Below are 13,107 nucleotides of genomic sequence, written 5' to 3' on the forward strand. Positions count from 1 at the left end.
AATCTTTAAAAAAAAAAAAAAAGAAAAAGAAAAGTGTTTGTTTAGCATCATTAGCCATTACAAAAATACAAACTAGGTCAGGGAGATGACTCTGGGTAAGAATGCTTGTTTTGCAAGCATGAGGATCTGAGTTCAATTCTACAGCAGCCACACAGAAAGTCAGGCACGGATGGCTATGCTTGCCTGTAATGCCAGCATTGACAGGACAGAGACAGACAGATCCCAGAACCTTGGTGATCACATCAGCTCAGTCAAAACGGTGAGCTTGTAGCTCAAGGAGAGACCCGGTCTCAAGGCAGTAAGGCAGACAGCAACAGAGGAAGACACCTGATACATGCTCTGGCCTTCACAGTCTGCACACCTGTGAGCATGCGCAAACATAAACCACACTCAGCAGTGTGGAGAGAAGGAAGAGAAACAAGTCAAACAACAGTAAGTATCACTGTGTTAATGATTATCAGCATGGTATTGAGGCCAATGTGGGGAAAACAATGCTTAATATGGATGACAAAATCATAATATGGGCCACTGAGGTGGCCCAGTGGGTAAAGGTACTTGCTACCAAGACTGATGATCTGAAATCCATCCCCGGGACCCATGTAGAAGAAGAAAACCAAACTGTGCAAGCCGTCCTCCGACTTCTAAATGTACACACACACACACACACACACACACACATACTTTAACTTTGTTTAAAAGTGATGGTGGGGTGCTCATCCCTAAATGGCACAGGTACATCAAGGCTCAGGACCATCAAGGAAGAAGAGACAGAAACGCATAAGACCCAGTGCTAGAATTCTCTACACACAGCCAGCACCACCCCAAGCAGAGGCCCCGCTCCTGTGATTTCACTACAGGTAAGTGGCCTCTGGGGAAAGACGTTTCTGGGGCCAGCAGAAAGCTAGGCGGGCAAGTGTGCTGGCTACCAAGCCTGATGACCTGAGTTTGGTCCCCACGACCCACAGAATTAAACAGAACCAAATGCCACAAGGAATCTCCTTACTTTCACATGTGCCCCTGTCCCTGTCCCCCCTAAAGCAAATGCAAAAAAAATGTTTTATGGGCTGGAGAGATGGCTCAGTACTCAGTTAAGAGCACTGACTCCTCTTCTGAAGTCCCTGAGTTCAAATCCCAGCAACCACATGGTGGCTCACAACCATCTGTAATGGGATCTAATGCCCTCTTCTATGTGTCTGAAGACAGCTACAGTGTACTCATATACATAAAAATAAATAAATCTTGCACTTGGGAGGCAGAGGCAGGCGGATTTCTGAGTTCAAGGCCAGCCTGGTCTACAGAGTGAGTTCCAGGACAGCTGGGGCTACACAGAGAAACCCTGTCTCAAAAAAACAAAAAACAAAATAAATAAATAAATAAATAAATAAAAATAAAATAAAATAATAATATAATAAAAAATGTTTTATAAGAAAAAATATTCCTTTGTTGTAGAAGATATGTACATACCTGCACACAAGCATTGTGTACATATGCACGAAAATATTACTATATTATAACAACCATTTTTCTTAAATGAGTGCCCCAAGTGCACCAATCTTTTTATCCAAGTTATGAAACTAACAACCTCATGTCATCCTTTTGAGAAGCATGACACACACTAAGCACACTTGGCCTGGGTGGCCTTGACACTGTAAGAGAATCTAGAGACTGTAAGTATGGGCTGCTTTGTGACACTGAATGAAGAGTCATCCCCTGATCCCACTTCTAGTGGTCAAACAAGTGGCCACTGCACTACAGCCCATTAAACTCACTAAGATACATCAATGCGAGGTCACAGTTCACACACTAGGTGGTGGGGACCCCACCTCCCGCATTTTACACATGAAAAAACTATGACCAGAAAGCTTATACGACTTGCCCCGAAACCAGTCATCCAGACCTAAGTAACCTGGCTTCTGAGGTAAGAAATCCTTTAGCAAGTGGGATTCCAACATTCAAAAAGAAAGTGTGGTAAGGGGAGGGAGAGTGAAAGGGAAAACGCCTACTCACACCAGCTAAAGCAAGAAAGACCTGCGTCGGCCTCACAAGCCAGAACTTGCTTTTCAGTTTTTCCCTTTGGCAACAACCTCTAAAAAGGTACACCTGAACAGCCAGCCCCCAGCACTGCACAGCTAAACCCACAAGAAACGAGCAACTCGGAAGCGAAAACACATCGAAACCTCAGAAACCTTTAATGTGCCCTCATAAAGGTGACAGAACTCACCTCGATATTCTCCACGATCCTCGTGACAACTGAGGCAGTGACTGAATACCAATAAGGTTCTCCCTTCTGCTGCCGCCGCTCACTCTGCAAAGGAAAGAGCCAGTGTCAGCAGAGGCCAGCGTATCACTGGTGGGGATGTCACAGCAGCCCCCAGAGCAGAGACTCTATGCCTTGCCTTCCATCTCTCCTCAAGGGCTTGAAGCAGCGCCTTCTTACGCTCCCTCTCCAGTAACTTCTCCTTCTCATCATTGAAGTCCTGGATTTTCTCAGGAGCACTGATTACGTGGAGGCCAGAGATGGAGATCACCCAAGGGTCCACATGGGGGCGGTAGAAAGGAATCTGGAGTGTCACTTTGCCAATCAAGCCTGGAAGGAGAAGGATATTTCTCAGGTGTCTCAAAGTATATCTAGCTCTCTTTAAGGCACATAGATTGCTTTTATCATTATTTATTTTATTAAAAAATTAAAAAAAAAACTGACAAATATGGTGGTACGTTTAGGAAATGCTGAAGAGACAGAGGCAGGAGGATCACAAGTCCAAGGCCAGCAGGAGCAATATCTTGGGGTGTGGCATTTAGCTCTGGTAGAACTTGTGCCTTGGAAGTGCAAGGCCCTGGATTCCATCCCCAGCACCAGAAGGAGAAAAAAAAAAAAAGACAACAATCACAAAACAGCAAGCCAGGTGTGGGGGTGCAAGTTTCTAATCCTAGCACTCAGGTGGCTAAAGCAGGGGGACGGCAAGTTAAAGCCAGCCTGGATCACAAACTGAGTTGAAGGCTAGCCAACCAGGTTCCTACATATGTGAAACAACTGTTAGAGTAGACCTGTAAGAACCACTTTAAAATAAAGTAATTAATTAAAAAGAACCAGTGTGATGGTTTGTTTACGCTCAGTCCAGAGAGTGGCAGGCACAAATACAAGGTGTGGCCCTGTTGGAGTAGGTGTGTCACTGTGGGTGTGGGCTTTAAGACCCTCATCCTAGCTGCCTGGAAGTTAGTATTCTGCTAGCAGTCTTCAGATGAAGATGTAGAACTCTCAGCTCCTCCTGCACCATGCCTGCTGGGACACTGCCATGTTCCCGCCTTGATGATAATGGACTGAACCTCTAAACCTGTCAGCCAGCCCCAATTAAATGTTGTCCTCATTAAGAGTTGCCTTAGTCATGATGTCTGTTCACAGCAGTAAAACCATAACTAAGACAACTGGCTACAATGAATTAAGCTGGAAAATGCCCAGTGAGTTTTTTTTTTTTTTAAAGACTTATTTATTTATGTGTTGTATGAGTACACTGTAGCTGCACAGATGGCCGTGAGGCCATCATGTGGCTATTGGGTCAGTGCTCTTACCCGCTGAGCCATCTCGCCAGCCCGCCCAGTGAGTTTTTTTCATAGCAAATATAGATTATTTACTATGGAAACACTGTTCCAACTGGACCACTTCTTGAATTCCTAAGCGGTATCTCTCTTCCCATGGTACCTACCTGCACAGACCCTGGTCACAGAACTCATCTCTTAATAACTGGCTGGTTGATGAGTATTTGTTGGGAGATATCATGCTTACATATCTAACCTTGAACATATCCACTGTAAACTAAAACAGAAAACGCAGTATATGGATAAAGAAAACTAATGCTCACAAGAACCTGGGCTCAGAGTTACCTCGCCTGTAGAATATACCTACTTCCCAACTTCCTCCATTTTAGCCAAGCCTTTAAACTCTATGTAATAAAAGACATCTCACTGTGCATGGTGGCACATGCCTTTAGTCCCAGCACTTGGGAAGCAGAGATAGGAAGATCCTGTGAGTTTGAAGCCAGCGCGGTAACACAGTTTCAGGCCAGCCTAATCTATCTAGTGAGCACCAGGCCAGCCAGGGCTACATAGTGAGACAGAGTCTCACAAAAGGCAAGGTAACAGTGGAGCATTGAGAACAGTGTTTTCCTTTGTGTGTGGCTCTGAGGAAAGAATCAAGGCCCTCACATATCCATGCTTGCTCAGCAAGTCCTCTAGACTGGGCTGTAGCCCCAGTCTTCATTATGGTATTTCTAATGATAATACTAAATGACTGACTGTCTAATCCAAAAGTAAACTAAGAATATGGGTGACTGAGAATGTAGCTCAGTGACACAATACTTGCTCTGAGTGTACAAGGCCCTGGGTTCAATTAGTACCATAGAGGCAGGAGAAAAAAATTTATTATTTTATAAAAAAAATCATGAAAAATTAGTTTTCTCTAGGAAAATATGACATATATAACCAAACTTTGATGTCAACTTGAATTAATGCAGAGTGGCAGTTATTTATTTGTTTTGAGACAAGGTCATACCATGTTGGGCTTGAATGCCTGAGACCTTCCTTCTCCTCCCTAAATGCTGGGCTATAGGCATGCTCTGCTCTGCCTGGCCACGGTGGCAGTTCTGAATGAGTTTGCAAGAGGATATGAAGCATTCTGACAGCAAAATAGGACTTCACACATCTTACTGACTTTTTGTAAGAAACAAGGTCAATCAGATACCAACTCCAGGGCTTCTGACTCTCCTATCCCAGACAACTTGCTCCGCAAACCTCCCTCCCTCCTTTGGTTCCACATACCAGCTTTGACTTCAAAGGGCAATTCCAGTTCTTTCAGGGCATCTTTCTTTAATGGGAGGTTTTCTAATTCAACAGCACCTAAAACAAACCAACACAAAATAAATGTTCATCCAGCAAAGACTCATCTGCCGGCTGCGTGCAGAACACTGAGGGCGATGGCCACTGCGATGCCACCACTAGCCCGACCACCCACTGGGACGCATACAGGACAGCTGAATCATAGACGCCTGAAGAGCCTAGGCAAGATCCTTACTTTGTCCAATATGTTAAGCTTCATATCATGTTGACTGCATTTTTATTTCTTCTTTCTTAAGTTTATTACATTTATTGGGGGGGTATGTGATATGTAGGCGATCAGAGAACAACTTTCTTCAGGAGTCAGTTCTCTCCTTCCACCATGTAGGTTCCAGAGATAAAACTCAGTCTGTTATGCTCTGCAGCAAGTGCCTTTGCCTACTGAGCATCTTTCTGACACTCCCTTTCCTTTCGTGACTCAAGGGTCTCACTATGTTGCCCAGGCTGACCTCAAGCTTCTGGGCTCACACTATCCCCATGTCTTAACCTTCTGAGTAGTTAGACTAAAGGTACATGGCCAACTTATTTATTTTTTTCAAACAAGATTTAAAATGTAACAGACAGCTAGGAGTTTAGTTCAGTTGGTAAAATGGTCACTCACCACACAAAAAATCCTAGATTGATCCCTGTAGTGACAATTTTGGCATTTCGGTTTCTTTAAAAAAAACTCAGAAATATTATAAGAATATGATCTCATTTTAACCCCAGGTGTGGTAGGTGGAGCTGCTTCAGATCATCCACAGCAGCTGAATATGATCTGCCTTGTGCTATAGCACGGGCATGATTTTGCCAGCACCAGATGGTCTCTGCAACTGTGTGACCTTTGGAATCCTGGGAACTTTTCTGAGGGTAAACAAATGCTAGGACCTCAGGAGGTGCGATGGATTTTTGTCAGCTGGTGGGTGGCTGCTGTTGGTTGTTGTTAGCTGTGGTTTGTTAAGTCGTCATGTGCAAGAAGAAATTAAATATCCTGACAGCAAAGATCAAACCTGGCCCAAGGAACTTGACACCCCTAACTAGCAGGAAGTAGTTTAACCCCCTTTCCCCTCTATCCTTTTTTCTCTCCTAACTAGTATTATGGCATCAAAAGGGTAGAAAAATGGTGGAGAAGGGTGGAAGAAAGAAGAACACAAAAAGTAGTCAAAGTCCAGCTACAGATCCCCATCAAAGAAACACACTATGGTGGTACACTCCTGTAGTCCCACAACACAAAGAGAGGGACAAAAGTATCTCACGTTCAAGATCATTCTCAGCTACATAGTGAGTTCAAGGCCAGCATGGGCTAGAGACTCTGCCTTTAAAAAAAGAAAAGAAAAGAAAAAGGTAAAAGACAGAATTCCAGCATTTGGACAGTAGAGTAAGAAGGATCAAGAATTTAAGATAATTCTAGGCTGCATAGAAAATTCTGGGCTAGGCTAATTACATGAAATCCTGTCTCAAAAAATAAATTAATAGGGGACAGCAAGATGGCTCAGCAGATAAAGGCAGTTGATGTCAAGCCTGAAGATCTGGGCTCAATCTCCAGGACCCATATAGTGCAAGGAGAAAACCGACTCCCAAAAGTTGTCCTCAGACCACTGGTACTCTTACAAATGTTCAGAAGCACTTACACACAATTAATTAATTAATTAAAGCCATCCTGACTAGCAGGTCAGATTTGGCCTGCTGGTTAACTTGCAGACCCTCAGCATAGGCTAAAAGTTCTTACAAGATTGACATCTTCTGACTCCCTAAGGTGAAATGCAGGCTTTTGTGCCCTTCCTGAAATCTCCCAAATCAGAATTCCTGAGGACAAGAATCAGCTATGTTTTTTAACAATCAGACCAATCCCTCAGCAATGTCCTTCCCCAGTTATTGAGCATAGGTCACAAAATGCTTGAGAACCCACAGTTTTAGTTAATAAAACTGAAGGGGGTGCGGTGCAGTAATGTACGCTTTTATTCCAGAACTTGGGATGCAGAAGCAGAAGGATCTCTATGAGGCTAGCCTGGTCTATAGAGTGAGTTCTAGGACAGCCAGGGCTATGTAGACCCCGTTTCACAATAGATTAGATTAGATTAGATTAGATTAGATTAGATTAGGATTACATAATAAAATAAAATAAACAAGAAAGCCAGTCACCCAAAGGCCAGTTCCTCTCTGCTCCTTCCTTCATTGAGGCATAACTTGTCAGAAGGCCAGGGCCAAAATGTATGATGACTTCAACTCAGATATGCAAAGACAAGGCAGCCAGATCCAGCTCTGCTCTCATTTGGATCCAAATGTTCCCCAAAGGCCCACAAATTGAAGGGCTACCCACCTCCCGCCCCAGCCCATGACACTATTGGGAGGTAGTGAACCTTTATGTGGGTGGGTCTATCTAGCAGAAGTTAGGTTAGTGAGGATGTGCCATCAAAAGTGACTCTGAAAATGGGGCCCCTTCCTGACTCTACTTCCCATCTGCCATACGGGAAGCAAGCCAGCTTTGCCAGGGGTTCCCACCATTACTCTAGGCCCAGAGGCAACGGAGCCAAGCAAACTGGGCAATCCAAAACTGTAAACCAAAATAACCTTTCCTCTTTTTAAGTTGATTATCTCAGATATTTTATCACAATAAGGGAAGACTGACAAACAGGATCACCTGACTATGCAAGCTGTTCATCTTCATACATACAGCCAAACTGTACTTATGTAGGCCACAGAGCATAAGAGAGTACATCCTCTAGCACAGACTGTTGAAAAGAGGGCCTTGGTGTCATAAAACCGTTTGTACAACACCAAGCAATTTCTGAGCCTTGAATCTGTTGGGGATAAGTATTTTTGAGAACAGGGAGTAAGACAGCAACCATTAATGGGTAGGAAGGTCAGGAATAGGGCAGACAAGGCTCACTGCAAAGGCATACGATGTAGGGACCGTACTTCCTCAGATAAACGACTATGGAGACTCCAAAGGAGATCAAACCTAGCAATTTAGCAAGTTCTAACTAAGCATAGGCTCTTCTTTTTTTTTCCCTTTGGGGAGGGAGGGGGCAGGGGGCATCCACATAGAGTCCCAAGCATAAAAGTAAATCACCTAAAACAAAATAAACCTATTTCCACAGTTGGAGAGAAAATTATCATAAATGAGAATATCTCAGAAAATGTTCTCCTAGGGTGAAAATGACTTTCAGATCGACAATAACAGTTTCTTCTTTTGTTTTTGTAGCACTAGGGACTGAAGGCAGGTTCTTGCACACAAGAACTAAGTGCTCCAGTGGAGCCATGCCACATTTGAACTGAGACTGGACTTATTTTCCCATATGCTAATCAGTCACAAAGGCAGGTGGTCCCTAGGTTTTCCTGGTCTGCGCTGTTCAGAAACAGAAGAAACTTACACCATAAAACATTAAAGAAGCCTAGCGTTGTTGGCGCATGCCTTTAATCCCAGCACTTGGGAGGCAGAGGCGGGATTTCTGAGTTCGAGGCCAGCCTGGTCTACAGAGTGAGTTCCAGGACAGCCAGGGCTACACAGAGAAACCCTGCCTCGAAAAACCAAACAACAACAACAACAACAAACAAAAACAAAAAAAACAAAAACAAAAACAAACATTAAAGAAGCTGAAGTACAGACAGCACAGGAGGTTTAGAAAGGAAAGAGGAGCAACAGAAGCCTGCAGCAAGCCAACAGTTTGGGAACACAAAAACACAGTAATGGGTCAAGACACTAGTGTTGCCCCCAACACACACACACACACACACACACACTCAAATGTGTGCCCATGGTCTGCTCTGCTCTGCTGGGAAAGGTCCTTCTGGGAAGGACTGCTCCTAAGACTCATGCAGCAAAAGAAGGTCGACCCTTCTGAAGCCAGAATGCCACTCATTGATCCAGGCAGGCAATTTCCAGGCTTTTTCATGGATGGCTCACCCCAAAATTCCTCGTCTCATCTCACACTGGCCAGAGATCTATACACTAATACTGTGGTGAACTGGCATGTCCCAGCCATCTCTGTTGACTGGCAGATTCTCTTCATTCTGCTCCAGGTTATTTATAGGAGCAGGCTGAATGGGGTTCAGACAACAAGGAGAACTAGCATGTGCTGTCATTGCCCAACCAAGCCTTTACCTCCTGACTCCAAAACATCCTCCTGTACCTACAAGCTCCCAGTCCCTGCTCCTGGGATCCACTCCTCGTGGAGTGTGGTTACCACTGTGCAATATACTGAAACCCTTTTCAGCTCACTCAAAAGCTACCCCAGTTTTCCCCAGGCCCAACAGACAAAACAAGGAGTTCCTCTCCTATGCACTTAAATGCATAATATAATTTTTGTAATTAAAGGCAGAGTCTCACAGTGTCATCCAGACTAGCTAGAACTCACTGCATACCCCAGACTGGCCTTGACCTCACAGCAATCATTCTTGCCTCATCCTCTCAAGTACTTTGATCGCAGGGGCATGCCATCGCATCCAGCTATGGCCTCTAGCTCAAGTGCAGCCATTCAGTGATGACTGCCTTGTGGGTAAGAACTTTATAGGCTGAGACTGAAAGATGATAATGACAGCACCTAACACTTAGTGAGATCTCACTGTGTGCCAAGTACTTCATTATTATCCCACCCCCACTCCACCCCCAAATAGTAGGCCTCAAACTCATGCTCTCCTAATCTCCCACCCACTCATACAAAGCCAATATTCTACCACCAAGCTATAATAGCAGCCACTAGATCATCTCATTCATACACATACACACACACACACACACACACACACACACACATTTACAGGCTGGAGATATAGGTCAGCAGTTAAGAGTACTGGTTGCTCTTCCAAAGGCCTTGGTTCAAATCCCAGCACTCACAAGTCACATCACAACTGTAATTCTAGTTCCGAGGGATGACATCCTCACACAGACATACATGGAGGCAGATACCAATGTAAATAATTTTAATTAAAAAAAAATATATTTACCATGAATTTGAAAGAGCAAGGAAGGGTATATAGGAGGGTTTAGAAGGAAATGGAGGGGGTAAATTGTATAATTATATTATAACCTCAAAAAGACAAAAGAAATAATCTTTTAAATATTTAATACATGTAGTGCTTTAAATGAAAGTGGCTCCCACTGGTGAGGAAAGATGGGGATGTGTGGCCTTGTTGGGGGAGATGTCTCACTGGGGATGGGCTTTGAGGTTTCAAAAGCCTATACCAGGCCCAAAGACTCTCTGCCTGCAACCTTTAGATGAGATCAGATGTGAGCTCTTGGTTCCAGTTCTAGCACCATGCCTACCTGCATGCCTGCCAGCCGCCATGCTTCTGTCATGATGATCATGGACTAATCTTCTTAAACTGTAAGCAAGCTCTCAATTTAATGCTTCCTTTTATAAACTGCCTTGATTGCGGTATCTCCTCAGAGCAATATGTCAGTAACCAAGACAATATACTCTAACTTTTAATTTTACGTATATAGATGTTTTCCCTGTATGTATCATCTGTGTGCCACTTCTGTACCTGGTGCATGTAGAGTCCTAAAGAAGGGATCAAATCCCCTGGAACTGGAGTTACAGACAGTTGCAAGCTGCTAAGTGGGTGCTGGGAATTGAACCCAGGTCCTTTGGGAGAACAACCAGTGTTCTTAACTGCTGAGCCATCTCTCCAGCACTATCTCATTCAATCTTCCTAACGAAGCAAAGAAGTTCTACACCTTGAGTATCCCTGTCTGAAATACTTGCCATTTCAATTATTTCAGGTTTGGGGGATTTTCTGACTTAAATAAATTTTACTGGTTGAGCACTCCCAAACAAAAATCAAACATTCAGAGCCAGGGTTCTAGTTCAATAGGTAGAACACTTTCCTTTTCATGCGTGGAACCGTGAGTTCCATGTCACCGCTGCAGACTGGAAGCGTGAACACCTGTAAGCCTACCACTTGGGATGTGGAGGCAAGAAGATCAGAAATTCAAAGTCATCCTCAGCTACATACCAACTTGGAGGTCATCCTGGACTATATGAAGAATCGAGGGGCTAGAGATGGCAGATGGAAGAACCGACTGCCACCAAGCAGAACACCCTGAGTTTGATCCTTGGGACCACACTGGAAAGACAGAACCACTCTCGCAAGTTATCTTCTGACCTCCTCCACCTATTTGATATAGCACATGCACTCCAACCAACCAATTAATCAATACAATGGAAAGAAAGAAAAAGGGGGGTGTGGAGGAAAAAGTGGAGGAAAAAATTTTTTTCTAAAACAAGGTTTCTCAGTGTAGCCCTGGCTGTCCTGGAACACTTAGTCCTGTAGACCAAGCTGGCCTCAAACTCATAGAGACCTGCCTACCTCTGCCTCCCGAGTGTAGGGATTAAAGGCGTGAGTGCCTGGATGGAAAACTAATTTTTAAAAATATTCAAAGCTGGGGGCAGTGGTGGCGCACGCCTTTAATCTCAGCAATTGGGAGGCAGAGACAGGCGGATTTCTGAGCTCAAGGCCAGCCTGGTCTACAGAGTGAGTTCCAGGACAGCCAGGGCTATGCAGAGAAACCCTGTCTCGAAAAACCAAAAACTAAAAATAAATAAAAATAAAAATAAAAATATTCAAAATGCAACCACAGTGCTCTGCTATCACAAGCTTTTTGAGCTTGGTCAAGACTAAAGTACTCCACATTTCAGAATCTTCCAGACTGAGGATGCCCAACCTATACATCAGTTTCTCAAAGGCAGTTTGCTTAGAACCGTCAGAGCTAGCTAAGTGGTGTCGCACCAGAGGTCACGGGGGGTCTCTGTCTGGCCTGGGGTGAAAGAGGAAGAGATGGGGAAGAAGGCTTTTAGTGGCCACCACAGTCACTGGCAGCTTGAAAGTGGTGAGAGCAGGGTCAGAGCTTGAGCCTGAGCTGTAGTACCAAGTGTACCAAGAGCCTTGCCCGCAACAGGTGCTCTGTAAGTGTTGCCCAAGTGCAACCTCTGTCTTCCAACTACTCATACAGTGATTGGCATTTTAACAACGTCAGTACACATGCACAATGACACACCAGCCAATCCTGTGCTGACCATCCTGGTGATGGACGATGAGGACTAACCTGCACTACGAGCCCACTACATGCCAAGAACAGCTCTAAGCTCTTTGACCCACATTAACCTACTTGGTCCTCAGAGACCTATGGGATGGTTAATAACCCTCACATGCAGACATTGAGTAATATGTTCAAGTTGCTGATAAATATTACTAGACACAAACTCAGTCTGGTATAAAAGTAGTCTTTTTTTTCTTTTTTTCTCCTTTTTGACCTTTCAGGCAGGGCAACCACAGGAACCCACGATAGCCCAGCCACCTGAACAATGTCATCTTTGTATCTCCCCACACATTTAACAACAGTAATATTCGATGCTAGGTCTCTTACCTGTCTAACACGCTGTGCCCTCAATCACTACTCCACTATGTCAAGACCCAAAACACCATCACCTCCTTTCCATAGCCAGCCAGTCTCCCAGCTCACAGTCATGCTTCCACATGCTATGATGTGCTTTGGACCCCTTAAGTAAGGGTCAAAACTAACACCAGTTACGGAAGAAAAACATTCCTCAAGGTTTCATACCATAGATATATATATGAGACAGGGTCTATCTAGTCCTGGCAACTCACTATGTAAGAGCAGGCTAGCCTCAAACTCACACATCCGCCTACCTCTGACTCCAGAATGCTGGGACTAAAAGCATGCCTCACTATGTCCGGCTGCATTCCATAGATTTAAAAGCCAAAGAGAACAACAGTCCTTAAAGAGGACGCTAGAAAAGCTACCCTAAGCACCACAGTGATGCATGCAATTGCTATAAGACATAGTCTACGCTCTGTGTATGGTATGCCTGCAATCCCAGCACGTGGGAGGCAGAGGCAGGAGGATCACAACTAGTTTCAAGCTGGCAGAGGCTTCATGGTAAATGTCAGGTTCAGCCAGGACTACAGAGTGAATGAAAAGCAGCACAATGGGCCAAGGAGATGACTCAAAGAGTAAAGGTGCTTCCTGTCCTGCATAAATACACACAGTGGAGAGAGAACCAACTCCTAAAGGTTGACCTCTAACTGCCCCATACATACCACGGCATGTGTACCCATAAATGTACAAAATAAATAAATGAAACTTTTAATCTTTTTTTTTTAAAGTCAGGATTCCACTATGTTGATCAGGCTGGCTTTGAACTCACAGAGATCCACTTTCCTCTGTTTCTCAAGTGCTGGGATTAAAAGGATGTGCCACCACATCTGGCACTTTAA

General features: G+C 44.2%; 1 protein-coding gene across 6 annotated transcripts in view; it reads right to left on the reverse strand.

Annotated features, from left to right (window-relative positions):
* Vps13d (vacuolar protein sorting 13 homolog D) overlaps positions 1-13,107 on the reverse strand; it is a 234,091-nt gene that overhangs the window by 214,877 nt on the left and 6,107 nt on the right. For all 6 annotated transcript variants that reach the window (XR_004121180.1, XM_031379407.1, XM_031379404.1 and 3 more), the window contains 3 exons: positions 4,813-4,890; positions 2,397-2,587; positions 2,222-2,305 (listed from right to left, as the gene is read on the reverse strand). Coding sequence is in view for 5 of the 6 variants with exons in the window: in XM_031379407.1 (XP_031235267.1) it covers positions 2,222-2,305; positions 2,397-2,587; positions 4,813-4,890 (353 nt within the window). In the remaining variant the exon portion in view is untranslated. The remainder of the gene's footprint in view (positions 1-2,221; positions 2,306-2,396; positions 2,588-4,812; positions 4,891-13,107) is intronic.

Source organism: Mastomys coucha, unplaced genomic scaffold (assembly GCF_008632895.1).
Source record: "Mastomys coucha isolate ucsf_1 unplaced genomic scaffold, UCSF_Mcou_1 pScaffold18, whole genome shotgun sequence".
NCBI lineage: Eukaryota > Metazoa > Chordata > Mammalia > Rodentia > Muridae > Mastomys > Mastomys coucha.